At 42.8% G+C, this 20,503-nt stretch overlaps 1 protein-coding gene across 4 annotated transcripts in view; it reads right to left on the reverse strand.

The window, feature by feature from the left end:
• LOC121614694 (neuropilin-1a-like) overlaps positions 1-20,503 on the reverse strand; it is a 77,955-nt gene that overhangs the window by 12,858 nt on the left and 44,594 nt on the right. For all 4 annotated transcript variants that reach the window (XM_041948698.1, XM_041948699.1, XM_041948696.1 and 1 more), the window contains 5 exons: positions 11,939-12,094; positions 10,456-10,600; positions 7,326-7,501; positions 6,988-7,143; positions 3,197-3,341 (listed from right to left, as the gene is read on the reverse strand). In XM_041948698.1, the coding sequence (XP_041804632.1) occupies positions 3,197-3,341; positions 6,988-7,143; positions 7,326-7,501; positions 10,456-10,600; positions 11,939-12,094 (778 nt within the window). The remainder of the gene's footprint in view (positions 1-3,196; positions 3,342-6,987; positions 7,144-7,325; positions 7,502-10,455; positions 10,601-11,938; positions 12,095-20,503) is intronic.

Here is a 20,503-nt window from a genome sequence, read left to right on the forward strand (position 1 = left end):
CTTTGTAAGGAAACGTGTTTGAGTGGGACGGAGGTTTGCTCTCACAACAGCATGCATGTAAGTAGACGATTTAAGTCAAAGCTGGAAGCGGCACAAGCGCTGAGAACGAAAAAACACCTGATTTAACTGCTGAGACTGATCCGCAGGCATGTCGCGAGCTTGTTAGTTTCTCTTGCGCTTTTGTGAGATTCAGTCGGCGTCTTGATGTTTTTGTGGAAACAGGAAGAGACTTATTCCCACAACAGAAACACTTTTTGAGAGGGAGTTCTTCAATAAATCCAAATGAGCTGCTAGCGAAGTCATTTCACATCCAGCACCTACATTAGAGAGGCATTTCATATCAACTGCTGTGCATTTGGATTTCTCAATGAAATCAGCCCGTTTAGCTGTTAAGAGCTCTTGAGATCAAAGTTTTGTCATTACGGGCATTAACGAAGAGATGAGCTGCCACAGTGAGCATCAAGGTATGAGGAAGCTATGATTTGGATAATTGGACATGATTGCTAATGTGTATGTTTGAGCACATGAGAAGATGTGTGGAGGCCTGTGTGTATTTTAAAGTGTCTCTCTCTCTCTCTCTCTCTATATATATATATATATATATATGTAGTTAATTTAAACACAATACTTGTGCTCAAAAAGAGGATTCATTCTCAGTGAAGAACCTTGGAGCCCTAATCTGCCTCTATACATGCCAAAGAGCAGTGATTCCTAACACGTCTCTGGGGGTCATCAGGTGGAAACCTCCCTTCAACGGTGTTTCGCCTACTTAGTCCAACGACACCCCCAGGAGGCTAGGCGGTGAACTCCGGCGTCCCAGAGTCACCCCCCCCTAGTGCCAGTTCACACTGCTCCTACACAATCCAAACAGCACTGCCACGTTCAACTGACCCAGGGAGATGCTTCAGGTAGTGGCCAGTACCGATGCTACTATTTAGCTAATGCTAATGCCAACCGCTAACTGCTAAGAGGAACAGAAGAAGACAATACAGTACAGATGATACCATTTAGCTAATGCTAATGCTAAATGCTAACCGCTAACTGCTAAGAAGAACAGAAGAAGACAATACAGTACTGATGCTACCATTTAGCTAATGCTAATGCTAAATGCTAACCGCTAACTGCTAAGAAGAACAGAAGAAGACAATACAGCTAGATTCACCTATACTGTTAATGTTAACTGCTAGCTGCCAACACTAACTGCTAAGATACTATCATACTAGCTATTGTTAGCTGCTACAATGCTACCACAGGCCACAGGCCTAGATGCCACATGTAACTACCAAGGGCCGCACTACCATCATCTACCCCTGCCTCTCACCAACTGCACCAATAAAAGCGGGGTGTGGGGATGCAAACTCTGGTTCGGGTAGGGGGTAGGAAATAAAGAGGTAGAGTCAAAGATGAAAGTAGGGATTGGATATAGATGCATCTGTGTGCCTATTCCAGGGTACACATGTGGTTTGCATGCATTTTAGTGTGTACATGCGTGTGCGTATGTACCCATGTGTATGTCTCCTGTGACAGCGTGTGTGTGTGTGTGTGTGTGTGTCGTCTTTGTTCTCTTCTTCTGAAGTGGAACTCTGTTCATCTGGGACAGATACAGACATGCTGCTTCAAATACCACACTCTGTTTCTTTTTTCCTCTCCTTTTTCTTTTGCTCTCACTCCTTTCATCCTCCCTCCACACACACACACACACGCACGCACACACACAACTCTTACCCTCACCTTAACCCAGTTTGTGAGGGTCTATTCTGAAAATACCTCTGAACGCAGCTGCGTCTTTTATATGTCCATTTTTTTATTCCAGTTTGTTCGTTTAATGACAGAAGGAGTGTTTAAGGAGTGTGTTTCATGGTTTTGTTGGATAACTGAGCTCTTTCACTTTGTGTATGGACTGGCTTGGTTTTACTGGACTTTAGTGAAGGAGCATGTTGACATATACTCATAAATCTAAAGATATTACATCCATGCCAGCAGCTGTGCAGCACATCAGCACATCTGTCTATCTGTTGCATCTCTGCGCTGCTTCTCACCTTTTAAAACATCTTACGAGTTAATTAATGGGTCCGGGACCTCCTGAGATCACCTGTATCTGCCTCCATTACTCCTTGCATCATTCTCATCCTCTTGTCTCTCATGCTCTTAATCTCTCTCTCTTTCTATCACACACACACACACACACGCACGCACACACACACACACACACGCACACACGCACGCACACACACCTCTCATCGTCTCCTCTGCAGTCTCTCCTGCTTTGGCTGATCCTTATCGTTCTCCCTACAGGGCAACCAGATACTCCAGAGAGCCTCCCTTCATCTGTTCCTCCTTCACCTACTGTGGGAGGTCGAGTCCTCCCCTCTCTCTCTTAAACACACACACACACACACACCCAGCATCCAGCTCTGACCGCTGCAGCAGCAGAGATAGTAGCCTGCCATGGCAGCGTCAGCCTTTCATGTGCTCGCTCTCCTCACTCTCTCTTACTCTCTCATTAAAGTGCAGATAAGCAGCCTGAAGTGTAAGCAGTTTACTGTTTAATGACTGATTGCTTGGCTGACTGAGGCAGAGAACACATTCATGCTAATGCATCGGTAAGTGCTGTTTGCATGTGGAATATTTTTGCCTCTGCACTAATTTTTTTTAGTGTTTTCCTAAAATTTTGGCATCTACACCGAAAGAAGAAAAAGTACAGTCTAAAAAAAGTTTGAACCTCCTCTATTGGTCACATGAGCCGTGTGGGAGATGCACACTGTCCATGTAGCATCGCATTATCGCACACAATGGAAACTCCACACAGAACAAGTTAAGGGTGAGCTTTTTAGATTAGATTAGATAAGAGCGTGAATGTGCTTTGATGATGACGTGTACATCGACACCATTGGTGTTCATGCTTACATGGAAAACAATAAAGTTTGTGTTTGGATGATTTCGGCCGTTCGTACAGACGAGAGCATGAGCAAATTCGTAGTTTTCAAATCCATGTCGAGTGTTGTTGGTGGCGAGAAATGTTGCAGATGGAAGCCCAAAATCAACGTCGGAGTGGCAGTCTGAAGCATCCGTGGTACCTGATATTACTGTTACGCTACTGTTGCAGCATAATGTGAGATTAATTATTAAAAAACATGGAAAAAAGATGCCATTTTCATTAAATTTCAAGGTGTGTTAAGCGGACGCAGACACTCACCGTCCAGTTCGCAGCCCAGCAGCTCCAGCCGGAGGCCCAGCCCCTCGTTGGTGGCTCTCTCTGGGTAGATCCTGACGAAGCGGGTCAGGAGGGGACCCACTGACCTCAGCTCTGGGGTGTCGTGGTTCAGATTCCCGATGAATATCTGAGGCAGAAGACAGAGAGACGCGTTCAGGGCCTCGTGGTGGAAAAAGCCAGCTAAAGAAGCGAAGATGAGTTCCAAATTTCGAACAAAGGGTTTGACATTGAATTAAGTGGATTTGGGTTTGTTTTATGTTAATGAGAGGCTGTAAACTGAAGCTGGCAAACTCTGATGCAACTTGGTGCAATTTCTAGCTGCAAATAGTCCTTTGTGTTGATTTTATACAGCTGAGAGTATCAGAAAGCAGTGTTTACAGATCAGTTAAGCTCTACAGTGTAATTTCGGGCTATATTTAATTGAAAATAAGGAATTCTGAGGTGACGAAATTACTGTAGTTTCCAGGAACTGTCGAAAATCTTTTTTTCTTTTTCAGGATAGATCAGACCGTGTCTTCAGGTAAATGATAAACTGGCAGATCACAGAGAAATCTGACTGCTCTTTCTTGCTAATGTTGAAACTCTGCAGCACTCATTGCAGTGTAAATCTTGTCCACGCCGCCGCGCAGACATAAAACAAACAATAACATTTACTGTTCTGATGTAAGTCTGCTTCTGATCAAGAGTCGGCCGGTTTGATAAGAAGCTGGAACAAAACGAAAAGAGGAAACAAATGCAAAAGCCAGGAAATCAGAACCAGAGGCCATCCTTTCATATGTCCGACATGGAAGCAGCACACATGAAAATGGTTTCCGTCACACTGGGAGCCAAGTGGTGGGACACCAAACACCAAAAGCGCTCCTGCCTGTCTGAACTGCTGAGGTTTCCTTCTGCATGATTTATCACTGCAGTGCGGTGTTCGGGTGTAGCTCGGCTGTGCGCGAAAGGCAGGATTTTAAAGAATACGCCAAGATTTGAAGTCAAAAGAGGTTGTTCTCTTTGCCTGAGTGCTTTGGTGCATGCTAACACCTACGCAGAATGCTAATTCTTTAGCAATTAACCTGACATTAGATGAGAAAAGTACCACATCATCACCATGTTCACATTAAAAAGCCACATAGGTAGTGCACAAACAATGATGACGTCTCCCGGGTCAATGCTACATGCTAACACTACGACAAATACACTTGTTTTGTTGTTGCATTATTCATTGGTGTGTGTGTACTGTGCTGAACTGCCGTGTGCATGGATTGTTTTTTAATGCTCTTTTGAATTAGTTAACTTCATACCATTTTTTTATTCTCTTGATGGTGCACACCACAGAATTTTAAGCTCAGCGATTGGATGTTTCCTGCTGAAATGCACCTTGGGAGTCGTAGTTATTGTCTGCGTCATTTGTGTGTACACAAGCTTGCTCCTTCGATTTCTCTGCATTGGAAACCAGATGTTTCTAATGCAGTTAGATTAATAACTGCATTAGAAACCAGATGTTTCTGATGCAGTTATTAATCTTCTGGGAGAGTTTCATTCTGATCAGAGCTGTGGAGGAGCTCCAGCTGTGAGTCACATACGACCATCTGTGATCAAACTAACCTGAAATTTAGATTTACTTTGGTTTAAATGGAGCTTTTCTTTTGAGGAAATTTCCCTAAAGTTAATGCCAAGTTATAAAGCTCTTTCCTGGAACCTTCTCGACCTGTAAAAAGTGCTACTTCCACACATTTTTAATGATTTAATTTAATTCAGCCATGCGTTGCTTCTTCGTTTCTGCTTCTGTGTGGGATGGCAGTGCGCTGACACCAGATTCATTTTAAATCACAATAAATTTAAGTACGCAGCATTCTGTTATTTTTCAGTTAATTCACTTCTTCTGCAGGCTAAGTAAGAAAATCAATAATAGAAATAAAATTTAATAAAGTTCAGTTCTGATTTGAACCTGGATATATCAGCTTGAGTTGATCTGAGACATGTAACTATCACAATTTGCTCTAATTCTAAATGCAGCCAGCAGTGTTTTTCTCCACAAGCTGTGTAATACATGTTCACTTGTTATATAAAGCACAAGTGTCCCTTTTCCAGCATTGGTGTTTATATGCTTAGGATAACCAGCAGGCCAGTCTCCCACTCTATATAGAGAATGTGCTCATGTTTATGCATGAGCACATACAGTATGTAGAGTGTGTGTGTGTGTGTGTGTGTGTGAGCTAAGACGTGTAGAAATGCATGTGCCAGCCGGGGCCTCGCTGAGCCTTCCTGCCTCGTCTTTGAAGAGGTTTTATAAAAAGACACAGGAAACAGAGCAGAGAGGCAGGGTGAAGGGACAGAGGAGCATCTAGATCTCCGTCTGCAGTAAATCAGCAGGAGTCTGATGCCTAACCTCGTCCTCCGCCCTGCCATCTGGAACACATAGAGGAGGATGTCGCACCAACAGGACCGGCCGAGGAGAGGAAGCGGGGTCCTGAAAGCAGTGACATGAATTTCCTCTTGAGGATCAGAATCAAAGTCAGTCAAATCCCCAAGAAGGGTTAGAGAGTGAGACCGAGACTGGTGGCAACTAATATGTTTTAAATATTTCTGGTGGTAATCTGTGACATTGCTATTCATAGCACAAGTCTTCTTCTGTTTATTCAAACCACGTCTGCGACACGCGTGCTCATTTTTAGATACGAAGGTAGAGAAAATGGTCTCAGATGAAGGGTTATTAAGCTAAAAAGAACAAAATTTATCAGTTTGAAAAGTGGCATTAATGGCTAAAACAACTGTCGTATATTCACAGTTATTAACATGAGTGTAGGCTTTGTTTCAGGAGTGCAGGAGCAGAATGAAGTCAAAAAGGGTTATTGTGCATAAAATTAGAACAAAAAAGCAGAAATATGTAAATCTGGCAAATCACTCCCGGTGCTGTTAAAGCATAATTGCTGTAAATACACAGTAATAACAGAGGGCGAGTCAGATAAACAAATTAATGTTTTTATCAGCTCCTCCATTCTTTCTTCTGGATTATGGCTGTTAGACAGATTTTGGTGAGTAAATGCAATTAATTCAGTTAATTCCAGACTTTCTGGGGGTGTTATTCAGGCATGGTTTTATACAGGAAGGTAATGAATGAACGAATTATTACCACAAATCAAATGATTTTAACACCCACACCTGGCTATCAACGAGTTTAACTTCCAGTGCAGAGGTTAATGAGACTGTGTGGGACCTCAGATATGTTGCATACAAAGCCTGAGTGAATGAGCCAAACAACAAATCAATCAGACAGTGAGGTGATAAAGAGTAATCCTACTCTTCCTCACACTTCCTGAACCTTACATTTGTTGTGCCCTACATGTCATATCATTTGCTAACAACCTCATTGAAAGCGTCATCTTGTCTTGGGGAAAGCTTTTGTTGAGTGCATCAGAAAAAAAAAAGAAAAGCATCCAACAAACAGCCCAGTCAGAGCTCGTATGAATAGCAGCCTATAATTTGGGCGCTAAACATTTCATTCCAGGAGCGGCGTTGCGGCCAGTCGAGCGTCTGTCTGATGGCCTCCAGGAATTACACATGACAGGAAGAGGAGGTTTATTTCACGTCAACAACCTTTTATCTGTCTCCTGTATAATTTCCTCTCTTAATCTGTGATGGCCCGCATCACCATACTGAACCAAACGAGGCCGAGAGCATGGACACAGCGTGAGAAAGAGGACGGCGGGGGCGTGAAACAGTGGAACCATCTCAGTTCAGTAAAGTGACTTGAGTCGAGCTCAGTATGCACCCGTCGGACCAACCTTGGGCTTGGTGGTGTTGTCCTCCTTGACGATGGTCCAGTCCTCGCCGTCCAGGCTGTGGCCCACCTTAAACCTCTTCATAAAGACGTTCCTGTCGCGGTGTTTCCCCCCCTGGATCACCACGCCGCTCACCATCTTGTCCTGGCCCAGATCCACCTGGCGGGGAGGACGAGAGAGGTTTGACTTAACAGACAAACAGTGGTAATGAAACAAAAACCCCAACACACCATAAAAAATACAAGTTATGAAGGGATTCAGCATCTTGCTTGATCCCAGGTGATCCCTCAGACCAGATACCTCCCTATCAGTCCTCTTTGCCAGCTCAGGATTAAACCCACCTGAAGCCACTCGTTTCTGAAGGGCTGCTTGGTTTGCTGCCCGGTCCAGCCCGATCTCCCCGTCAACAAGCGGGCGTTTTCAGCCACCCAGCCCCGGTCGGTGTACGACGAGGCGCTGATCTGAGCGTCCGAGATCTGGCCCGACACCATCCCCAGCATCCCTGAACACGGGTAGTCTGCGCAGAGAGAGGAAGAGGGACCCGGCGGTGGATAAGGAACTTCTGAAAGGCGTACAGTTCGATAAGAAAGGCTACTGTCATCTTTATCTCGTCACTGCTTTAGTCAGTGGTTTGAGTCTATGCCCTGTGGGCGCCGCTGCAGCGTTCAAACTAAAGAGTAAAAACACCAAAGACTCATTTATCATCTGCAGGGCGAGTCTGTTTGAATTGAACATGGAATAATGCAGCTTTTTGTGCATATAAGCGTGCATGAGGACTGATTTCATGTGGCATTGCTTTGAGTGAATGACTTTATTGTTGACAACTCGTGTTTTTACTTGTAGCTCTGCTGTCATTACCTTAAATAGAACTACAAACACTGGTGTGGCTACTCGATATGCCACGATGAACGCAGCCACAGACAGCAGACGTGGCTCTGCTTATGCATTCACGGGTTTTATATTATTCTCCTACTGCGACTACTGTTAGAAAGGCCGTGCTCAGACCAACGACAGCACTGCGTCAAAATATGCAGCCTTCTTCGTGGGTGTTCCGAGCGAAAACAGCCAGTTAAACAGAATTCAAAGGGCTGCGTTGCTTCAGGTACCAGCGAGACGGTGAAATATGACCCAGCAAGTCCAGTTTGAGTAGCAGATCCATCAGTTTGAAGGATTATGAAATGCCAAAACACTGCGCAGCGGTTTAGAATATTCCGAGGAGGGACTTTACGACTCTGGAAAGTTGTCACGGACAACAGAAATACACTGTTAATGCTATAAACTCATCTACCAGGAATGTGTGCTTGCATGGATTTGATTGGGCAGAGCAGCGCCTTGCTGGACCACGATGTGTTGTGGTGAAAGCAGAGCCAGGATGTGCCCTAAAATAAAAAAAGGGCTTTACTATCTGTGCAACATGCGACAGCCTCTATTCTTAGAGCCTTGATTCAAATATGAAAATTGAGAACTTTGATGGGAAAAAGAGAAGGAAAACCTCATATTTTATCTTCTGTACCAATAGTAAAGCCTTCACATACACTCAGTCATTTGGGTTATTTTAATGCAGGCTATTTTTAGCGTGAATGCCAGCTATACTACTACAATGTGGAATATGCAATTTTTTGCATGTCTGTCTGAGCATTGCATGAGTACATGTTGTCAGAAGCCAAGAGGCAGCTGGTAGCAGAGTCCTTGGCAAGTGTTGGAGGTTCAAAGTCTTGTCTCATGACACCGACAGACTCGCCTGTTGAAGGGGAGGCTACACGAGGCCTTCAGGCTATCAGACAATCTGTTGAACAACCAGACCAGTCTGCTTTCTCCAATGTTGCTCAAGTATTAGGAAAAGAGATCACTGCCTGATAATTGAAAGACTTAAGCTCTGCGTTTAGTTTTCTCGGAATAAGAAAACTTAATGAAACTCTGAAATGTGCGGACACAATGGTCTGGTCACCGTGAGCCAAGCTGAATCCATTATCCACAACGAGCTGGATCTAATATCCGGGCTCAAGCAGCCGTGCTCTCAGTGTGATATTCCTATTTGATAAATGTTGTATCTGGTGCTTAACAACAGCTCCTGAGGATCTAAATTCCTCCATAATGTGAATTTACAGCTACAGAGTGTTCTTTATGGAACCCCCCCTGCCAGGACTCTGTGTGTGTTCTGGTGTTTCTGCACTTCCTGAGTACCAAACGTCCTCCCAGGGATAGAAAAATTGGCTAAACGGCCAAAAGTGAGCTTGTTGTTCGTGTATTTTATCACTTCATTAAATTGCATGTTTTGGATTAGGAGTTTGGTTTATGATTAAATACAGAAACTGGATTAAAATTAACTCAAAATAAGGACTAAGTTTAAGGTTGCGGGTTCTGTTCAGTACTTGCACACACACACACACACACACACACAGTTTCCCAGCTGTGTCATTATATCTCCTGAATCACCTGTCTAGCGCTCCACGGCCTGTTCTCCTATGAGTAAGAGCCTAATATCTACTTTATGGAGCCCTCCTACTGAGAGTTGCTTGTAGCGCATCAAGGACTAAGGTTTATATAATGTTAGAGGATGAGTAATGAGGCAGGATGATTTTCCTCTGCTCTTCTGTAATGAATAACGGTGTCCTTCTGTGGGAGTTTGCGCTCGCTTTGGAAGCGGTGATCATTTTAAATCAACAGAGAGCAGCAGGAGATTCTCATCCGGCAGCCAAAAAGATGTTAGTTTGATTCACGACGTGCAAAAGTGAGAAAATGTTACTAAACGGAGAGTTTATGGTCCGAAAACGACCGTCGTCCAGCGCCAGAGGCAGGTAAAACCTTCACTGTGTCACTCATTTCCTCCAGAGTTCACGTCTATTCACATGAGGAGTTAACATACTTTGTTTGTTCCCTTATGACACATTTAGTGTTTGGAAAAATGCATCCCAGGTTTAAGCTCATGTCTGTAAAAGAAGATCTTTCGTTTTTAAATTCTATAAAATCGTTAAGAAAGTTGATTTTATACTTATAAGTAAAGTCAGAAGTTTAACAAAGTAGGTTTAGTGCAAAAGTTCAATTATCGTTACAAAAAGTTTAAGAGGATAAAGAAAAGAAATTAAAATGCCACAAAAGAATATGCATTTTTAATGGAGAATGGTGAAACCTGGCCTTGATAATTGTCTCTGTTGACCAAAAACTGAGCCAAAAGCAGAATTTTCTGAACAGCGAGAGCATGTATCATGTGCGTGTGCTTTGTGTGCAGATACGATAATTATGGGAAAAAATGAGCTGGCAAGTTCTGTCCCTCTGCGGTGTTTAGCAGTAAATTAGAAAACGAAAAGAGAGAAATCAAATGAGTGTGGGTGTGAGCCCACACTGCATACATTTAGACTGCATTAAACTAAATTAACGATCCTGTGGCGACAAGGAAAGTTAATGAAGGAATTAATGAATGAAATACAAAAGCAGGATGTGCCGCAGCACGTGTGGGTTTGTGGACGCTACCTGATGTTCTGCAGCCGTAGATCTCGAAGCGCATGCAGATGCCTTGCTCCCAGGATATGGGCCGGATGCGGATGTAGCGAGCCAGAGTCTGCTTGGGGAGGAAGGCGTGAACCTCGTCTGTCGGGTTGTGGTTCCCCTGGAAGATCTGAAGAAGGGGAAAATACAGAAGAAGAAAAAAATACATATAATTACTTCTGGTACTTTGTTACTTCTACTGATACTATCAGCTACTGCCACTGAAACTGCTGCTACTGTTATACAATTACTACAACTGCCACTATGACTACTAATATTATTATTTCTATTACCACTGCTACTGCTAACATTGTCACTACTACCCCACCACTAATGCAATAATATAATTGCTTTTACTACTACTGCTTTTACTGCTAGTGCCACTACTGTTACTACTACTATTGCTCCTGAAACAATTGCTACTACTGCTGCTATACCAGTTTTACCACCACCGCCAATGCGACTGTGCTACTACTACTCATTCTACTACTGTTACTACTGCTGATACAGCAAATACCTCGTGAGCCACTGCTTCTACTGCTTTTGCCTCCACAACTACCTCGACTACGACTGAAATGAGCGCTGGTACTGCTGCTACTTCACATATTATCACCACTACTACTACTTTCTGTCTTTCCTAGGGTCCCGATAAACACCAACATAAGTTAAATCATATATTTATCCTGCAATGTCACATATTTAATTCCAAGAAAACCATATTTGCTGCTGCTACTACTGCGATCACTCCTGCTACTCCAATGTCATTATCAGCAGTAGCTCCTTTTATTTCTACTGCTGATACTGTGCTAAACGTGTTTGACATGACTTTCTGTACTGAGGTTGCTCATGACTACAGTGTGTCTAAACACTGCGTGAAGGCACATAAAAGCCTCAGCCGCAGCGTTGTTTGTAGCAGCAAGTGGTCACAAAGACTTTTTATCACAGAGGTTTTCAGGGTATTTTGTGTCCAACAGTAGCCCACATTATGTTCCTCTGGCCCAAATCTATGCTATTATTCAAACTGCATGAAATACTGCATGAATAGCTGCATTACACGTGTGATGATCAGCTGACTGTCAATTTCCTGCAATAAATTCATGCTGAGGTTTACATAAGTGGAATCTGGTTTGACCTATAATGGCATAATGACGCTGCTCCACGTGAGACGTTTTGGGCCAAATTTAGCCCACTGGATTGATCTGTTTGCTGCTTCCATGTGTACTCGAACCACGTCAAACTCTGGAAGCGATTAATTCAGCAGACTCGTGTTTATCTGAAGAAACGGATTCTGGTTTTGATGAGGAAAGCGGGACCTCGGGACAGGGATGCTGCCAAATGCTGTCAGCCTTGGAAAACATTGATTCAGCCACCCACACTTCTGTCCCCATTGATTAGAATACAGAGTCCCTCATTGCTCATCAATGTTAGATGGCTATGCGCTGTTGCAGAATCAATGAGTCATCAGTACCTTCTGCTTTGAGCCCTCCTTCACGGTGACCCAGTCCTCTCCGGTGGAGCTCAGGTCCACTTTGTACGAGCGGACATAGTAGGGCTTCTTGGTCTCTTTTGAGATCGCTCCCTGCGTCCCGATGGCTGTGACGAATCGGAGGAATCCCAAATCCACCTGGAAACACAGTGAATACGAGGACAGGTCAATGGAAAAATTCAGACAGGACGACAGGCGAGGAACGAAGACAAATGTCACAGAGTACATCCGAGGTCCTGAAAGAAAATACAAATTACAGTTTGATTTACACAGCTGTAACGCCTGAACACTACATGTACGTGAATAAAGCAGCTAATGGAATGGAACAAACTGTAACTTACTGGGACTGATAGAAAGCACTGAATAAACATAGTTATAAAAGCAACACAGATGAAATAAAACAAAAACTGTTAAAGTAAAACAGCTCAACTATACTGCACAGCTAAAGTAATGGATAAATGATCTGCTTCTGACACTCAGAAGTAGTGTTAGCAAAGTTATTAGTCTTAATTAAATACATAAACATCTTTTGGAACATGACAACTGTGGCAGATAAAAAAACGTTAAAGCAGTGGGCTCGAGATGGACACAGCAAATGTCTTACAACGAGGACCATCAGAAAGCACTTGAGGAAGGAAATGAATGCCTGAAGATGCAAAAGTTTGCAATTTTACAGCCTGATTTGACCCCAGTCTGCCTCAAGCATGAGACTGTTTTTCTATGCAGACCTTAAAGTGTGTTAAACTGCGTAACCGCTTTAAAGAGAAACACATTTTCTGCTGAACACGAGCCTTCTTAAGGAGTTTCTTCTGGGACCTCACAAAAAAAGAAATCTAATTATATAGAATATAATTTGAGGCATAGTTAAGGCATACCACCAATTTATACGTGAAGAGCTTAAGTGTGGAGCAACTGTCTTGTGCCATGTTTCACTTGAAGCATATGGGAAACAAGAGGCTCAGATCTCATTAATTATACTGTGATCCGTTCATAAGTAGACAGTGAAAAATCAGAGCAGGACGCTGGAGAGATCGCCAGCCCCGTTTGTTAAGACAAACGCCTCTCTATCACATAACAAAGACCTTCACAGGAACATTATGCAGTCAGTGTGCTCCGCCACTGAACTGCTGACGAGTGCTGTAAGTCATGAGTGCTCTTCTTAATCATGTTCTCTTCAAACATCCACTTAAACCTGGTGAGATGAGGTGCCGGCAGCCTAAAATCCTCTTGATCGTTTTAGTTTCCATTGTGGCTAGCATGTGAAACCCTGAAGTGTTTTCTGATTTAAAATTTGCAGTAAAAGAGAGTAAAATGCAGAGACGTGAACGCCTTTCAGAAACGTCGGTGCAGTTATGTGTTGTGTGTTTCCTCAACAAAACGGTCTTTTCCTGGAGATGGATGACCCGTGACATGCGGTTTAGGTTTAGTTTAATTCAGGCCTGTTGAGTCAGGGGTGCGCTGATCCACCAGGATCCCCTGAAGAAGTCTGTTTTCTGAGATACTGGGAAGTGTGTGAGCCGACAGACTGTGTGTGAGTGTGTGGGAACCAGCTCAGGATCAATTTAACGGTTGTACACCCGCATCTCCGATGACTAGTGTGTGACCTGTGGTGTGTGTGTGACCTGTGGTGTGTGTGTGTGTGTGTACTTTATGAGAGAGAAAGTGAATAAATGATAAGTAAATATATAGCTGGACTAAAAAATACCTGCGTAGTACACTGACTTGTGTTCAGCTCTAGTTGATACTCCCAAACTTTAAAGAGTCAGCTCAATTAAATGTGAGCATCTCAGGAAACGATACTTAAAAAAGAGATTTATCATTTTAATCTTGAGAAAATGCATGCTTAGAGGTTCAGGTTAGCCTAGCTTAGCACAAACACTGCAAGCAAGGGGAAACTGCTAGCCTAGCTCCATCAAAAGTCATATGTTGCTTATTTCACTGTAACACTGAGCTGATTTTCTGAGCAACAACAAGCATCAGTCCCGCCCTCATGGTGCAAGCTGGGTTGTAACTCCGGATTAAACCTCTGATGTAACATTTTAAAAAGTGGGGAAACCTAATGTTTAACTTTTAGAAGAGGGCCAGCGGTTTCTTCCTGCTTCCAGACTACGCTTAACATGTCCTGCATCTCTGTGCTGAGAAACTGTTATCATGCTCTCATCTGACTTTGCGAAAGACAGCAAACAAGCAAAATGTCAGAGGTTAGGGTCAACACGTCAGGGATAAACCCAAACTAACTGTTAGCCAGCAGACGAGTTTATGTTGACACAGAAATAGCGATGACTTTTGCTGATACCTGAGCTCATAATGTGGCCAAAACACAAACGTTAGATATCGAAAAATGCGAAGTTCTCAGGTAAAAAATCAAAACAAAACAAAAAACCCCCCACACAAATCAAGCAGAACTAACTGCGTTCAGGTTTCCACGTCACATATGTGGAAACTCAGCTGCACATATGCACATAAACTGGTTCAAAATCCATGCAGCCTGCAGACATGAAGCTCATAGAACAGATATTATCTCCAGCACAGGTTTTCAGATTATTGCCTTCAGTACTCCTTTACTAAGCTTTATTTAAAGTTGTGGAGGCTGGTGTTCCTCGGTTGGTTCCTTTTCTGACAAACAGCTAGTTTTTAATTCCTAAAACCCTGCAGAGCATGACAGCTATCTGCTAAAACAAGGCAATTAGCTGCCACTGCTTAAAATAGCGAACACGTCTCTGGTGGCTGAGGGGAATTTCCCAGTTTGATTGTATGAGTAGACCCACTGAACGTATTGTCTTGTGTCTGACTGAGTTCAGCTAACCTGCCCAGTAAAGTAAACAAACTACTGACACACACCTGAGTCTCAGGACACACTCGCCAGACATCCTGACCACAGATTATAAACATCCATATTTGAAAGTGTCTTAAATTTGATTTTGGTTTAAAGCGGAGTCCGACAAAAGAAGATCAAAGTGCAACTTGATCTTTTTTTTAAGCGCGATCGTCCTTATTCCAGCTTCACTTGTTCAAAGCAGCTTTTAAAATAAGAACCTCCAAGTGAAATCACAGCGACATTATCACATGTTGTGGCCGCACTTCTGCTTCTCTCATGAAATTATGATCTAAGGGCTAAATAACAGATAAAACGAGCCGTTCAGATGACCGAGGCGTTTTATCTGAGCGCGGCAAAGAAGCGTCCGGAAACACGGCGGCTCGAAGTGCTCGAAAAGAAAAACGATAAAGAAAAAGATTAATAAAAAGATAGCTATCATCAAAGAGAGCAGCAGCGATAACAGAAAGCCTTACAGTGCTCTTCTTAAATCAGTGATTCACATGGGAACACTGTCCACAAACAGTAAAATTATGAATACTTCACCAAGAAGCAGCTCCATATATAGTTATCACATCAAGCTCCTGCAAACTGCATTAAAGCATGAAGTGGAATGGATTTATTCTCAGAGCTGTATTACATGAGGTGACACTCCATTTGACTTCCATTTAATTCCACTTTAACTAAACAAAATTGCTTGTTTGTTGAGTTTGGAAATGATCAGTTGCATACCAAAATACACAGCGCTTCAGCATGTGGGATGCCTGTAATACACGGCGTGTAATTATATAACCAGAGAGACGCTGCCACTGTGATACTGTACATGGGAAGGGACCAGAGGCCGTTATTAAACTTCTCCGCCGTTGCTTTTTCAGGAAAAGGGAAGAGAGGAGCAGCCTCTCGTGGGCCTGTGTGGGCTCTGAGACTGACAGGGAGACCCCTGGGAAACGGCGTTTTCGTGGGATTGCTCGCCGGCGTTTCCCAGCTGCCTTCTGATCTAAATTCCCATGAGATGTATCCTCTGTATGTATGGAACAAAGGCACCATGTATGGCAAGTTTTGCTGTGGAGAGAGAGCAGCAAGCTACGAGATCATTTCTTTTGTTCATTTTAGCATCAAGAGTCGGGTTAAGAAATGAAGGAAAGTGGTTTCCGATCATTTTAGCTCGTTTAGCTGTGACTGAAATGAAGCCCTGTTTCCTGAGGTCCTGAATGTGGACACGAGTCCTTCATCAATCCAGTATTTCACTATAAAAAAAAGTCAGAAATTATTTTGTGGAACAGTAATATGTTTCTTCCTTTCTCGTCCTTTCATTTATCTTATCACCCTTTAGATTTATCTTGGTTCTGACCCCAGTTAAGGCAACACTACTCTATGTTAAACAGAGTTAAAGGGCAAAGGCTTCTTTCTACAGCTGCAATTTTGAATGTAACGCAGACACAAGACACTCGTCCTGTAAGGGTGGTGGGCAAGTCTTCTTTAAAGGTGAAGAAGCTGCACCAAAGTGACAAATCAGACCAGGAAGCGTCTCCTGGAATCCACTGGTGGAGGGATTTTAAAGCTGAAGTGATCGACTACTTTAGCGACAGAAAATAAAAAATAAAAACTCTCTTGTGATGATTTGATGGGTGGCTTTGTGAGAGTGAACTGAATATCTGAGTGTTGGTGAAACCAAACAATTTCAGGGCGTCACCTTGGTTTAACCCTCCTGTTGTCTTCGGGTCAATTTTGACCCATTTTCAAGTGTTTGCATATCATAACTATGCTTTTCTCTCATATAATTGCTTGAAAATGACATGGATGGTTCCATACTATGCTCTTTGCAAGTAAAATTAATTATGACTATATTCTTTGAATTATGTGTGTTTTATTAAAATTTCTAGCATCTGTGGTCAAATTTGACCCGGCCACAATAAGTGGTATAATGGATCATACTATTGTGCTTTCCAGGACAATAAACACACACGCACACACGCACACACACACACACACACACACACACACACACACACACACACACACACACACACACGCGCGCACACACATTTATACTTCATGCTTTATAAACAGTCAAACCACACCGGGTCAATTTTGACCCGGGAGGACAACAGGTGTGACTATTTGCTGCCATTAAAAAATTATTTATGTGCCTCAGATCAGAACCATGGTCAAAATAATCAGAATTTTCAGTGTAATTTTTTATAAATGACATCTATTATATCATACATTACAAAAATAAGTGTAAAATATATGTTGATGTGTTGGAAACAAGTTGACTAAAAAGGTTCAACACAGAATTTGATGATTATTTTATACTTTAGCTCAGAAATAAAAACAACAACAACAAAAAGGCTTGAAGGTAGTTTAAAAGTGCCTTTTCCTGTTTTGTACACATGAAGCTAAATGCATGGTGTGGTTTCACTAATATACATATTTCACAATATTTAAGAGTTGAACTTTGAGAGATCAGTTTTCAACAGAGTTTGAATAAACTCGAGTTGATGATGTTGCCCGGCTTCAGACAGGAAACGTCTCAGCGCAGTAATCCACTGGTCAGGCGCTACAGGTTTTCCGCAGCGGCCGGTCAAAGCTCGACACTTCCTCCATCAAACGACAAAAGCTAATTGCTCTTCCATCTTCTAATTACTCAACACTTGGCAGCGCCCACGTTTCTGCCACAGAAAATAGTCACACTTAGAGCTCTTTAATGAAGGGAACAAAATGCAGGAAGGGGGCATAATTCAGTCAAGTGTGGCTAAATGAGATTGAACAGAAAACAGCTTCCTGCCAAAACAGGATACTGCTTCAGCGGCATCTGAGGTTTTAGTGTTTACTTAAGAAAGTGCCGTGCTCTGAGGGTGCAGCGGACCGATAAAGCGCTCTGGCACTCATGAAGACATGCTAGACGGCCGCATGGCTGACAACATTTCTGCATGCTGACAAGATTTTGTTAGGTCTAATAATTAGGCTCGACGGCCATTAATTCAACATGATGTGTTCGAGTTTGCAGATTTCCTGCTGGGAACAGGGGCTGGTTTTGCAAGTGAGGAGTTACGCATGCGTCCCGCTAGCATCACTTTCAGTTAGCGTGAAATCTGCGGTGACTTTGATTCACGTTTTGTAATTAAAATTAAGAGGTATTATTTCTGTAAGTCTTTCTCCAGGTCTGCTCTAATTTTTCTGTTGCTATTTTTCATGGATGCAGCTAACTGGGCAGCCAGCTGCAGCAGCTATTTAGAAGGATGACAGCTCCATCCTTAATCCCACGTAGCTTCTGTTCGGTCAACTGTTTGTCCAATGAGGGGAAAACACCCATAAACAAGCACAATAGACTTCAACCAGGGAACATGCATCTGTTCGGTGGCTTTTATACCTTACAAACTAATCAGACGACCCCGCTACCAAAGAAATACATGAATACACAGCTAATCAAAGAGCTAAAACTTGCAAAAACATTGGTATGGTCATTTAAAATCTGTTGGAAAAATCACTTAGTCATGCTTTTGTTACACTTTTACATAGTTGTATCTGCTGAGTGACTTTTACAACCACTGAGCTCGCAAAACCTCTTTACAGAATTTTTAAATGACTCCTTGGCATTAATTAAAAAGAAAGAATTTTGTTTTTGCGTCTGAAATATTTCCTATCCAACGTGAACATCACACTAATGAGATCCTCTTGGTTGTGGGGCTTTCCATTCTTCGGTGAATGACATAATTCCCACTTCAGCCCGTCTTTGCCTCTCCTCTTTTGGTGCTTGAGAAATTATAGCACGACGCAAAGACACTTGACTTCTTTCACCACAACCACTGATGTGCTTAAGAAAACTCAGACATGACCTCACATGTGCGTCTCCAGGCTAATAAGTCCGATTTGTGTTGTGATATCTCAGTTATTGGCATTTCCGGGAGCTGAGAGTTCACCATGGCATTCCTCCAGAGGTCTGCTCTGGATAACGAGACCCTTAAAAGCTCTCTGGAGGATCTTTTGTCTTCCCCCCGCCTGCCCCGGCTTCGACAACACACTTCGTTCACACACCGCCCAAATGTGTTCTCCAGATGCGTGTCGCTGTGCTCTTCCTGGTGGCGTCAAAGAGATCCTGAAGACAAACGGCAGTGCGTCTATAAATACCTGAAGTCCAGAGGGGAAGGAAGCCTTTCCTGGGCTTGCACCGCGGTATTCAATAACAAGCCAATTAACTACAACTTGTAAAGATGCACTGACTGGCCATTTTTGAGCCACATTCGTACAACTGAAGCTTGAATGCAGCATTGAAAAAAACCCATCACACTTGTGCAACTTTAAGATGGAGTCAGGTTGCTTTTTGCACTTCCCTTTATTTGTTTGGTTCACTTTGTTGAGTAATTACTTTAACAGATACTCTTCTTTTTCATGAGCTTTTGTCATAAACTTTCAAATTAAAACTTACTTTAAAGTTCATTTTATGTTCTTTGATAATTTTATTGCTGCAGAAGAAAAAAATGTATTTTTCTTAAGCATTACAGCTAGTTATCTCTGCCAATCCTTACTTGCATAAAAATGTGGTTTATAGATATGAAGGCTTTGCATTTCATTACAAGTATCGAACATGCTGATGAAATGAGTCACTATGGTGCAAAATATGATTACAGATTTATCATGAAGCTAGATAATGAGCTCACTGTCTGTCTCCATCCAAACTGCCACTGGGTAACATCACGCTGACATTATGAATAGTAACCTGAAAATAGTATCAATAAAATATAAATGCCTTTAAATGAATAATAGAGGTGTTTGCAGTGGAGGAGGCAGGCATGCAGGAATTAACCAAGTCATAATTTTCTTCTCAAGTAAGATGAATGGAAAGCCGTAAGGCAAACCATGCTGTGCGGAGTTTGCCACGCACCACACTTAATCAAATAAAATGGAAAATTCTTTTCACAAAAACAACCAGTCATAACTCAAAGGCCTCACAGAGTCAGGGGGCGGGCAGCGGCGCTGGTTCTGAGGCTATAAATCACTGTGGCAGGGGGGATGGTCTCCTGTTTCTCCAGGAGGGATTGCCTACAAAGCCATACTTGAACAACACACACACAGACATCTGTCCACACACACCAAACCGGACCGTCCAGCCTCGGGCGTGAGGCGCGAGCATGTGACTGCGAAGCCGCTGGTCCAAATCTCATGACTGGTGAGCTGGGCGATGAGTGTCCTCACCTCCTCCACTCAGTGTGTTCCTGTGGAAAACACTGGAGGACCAGCACAGTGCCACTGAGAGGGCTGCACCAGGTGTTTCACCTCTCTGCTTCATGTAAAACACGAGAAATGGGCATTTAATTGAATTTAATTAATAGACTTGGTAGGTTTTTATTTCAGGCCTCAAAACAATAAAATCAAGAGACTTTGAGCTGCATTTCTAGCATGAAAGGTGCTATACAAATAAAGTTTTTATTATTGTCATTATCTATCGTATCTGCATAGAAGGGAGTTTGTTTCATAGCTGGTACAGCAGGGACATAAGTGGGGCTGTAAACTGTCAGTAAGGGTAGTAAAAACCATTGGCTACATCACACCAGGTGGGCAGACCCCAGGCACCAAAGGGGCCCCCAAAGCTCCAGCCTCACTGTGTGTCAGTTGGTTTGAGATCATTTGATTGATTACAAATGTTTTTTGGGAATATGCATCAGGGAAAGGTCCTGCGTTACCTGGGTCAGTTTCCAGTGGAGCAGCAAATGCAAAGATGCATTTTAAGA

Source organism: Chelmon rostratus, chromosome 12 (assembly GCF_017976325.1).
Source record: "Chelmon rostratus isolate fCheRos1 chromosome 12, fCheRos1.pri, whole genome shotgun sequence".
Lineage (NCBI taxonomy): Eukaryota > Metazoa > Chordata > Actinopteri > Chaetodontiformes > Chaetodontidae > Chelmon > Chelmon rostratus.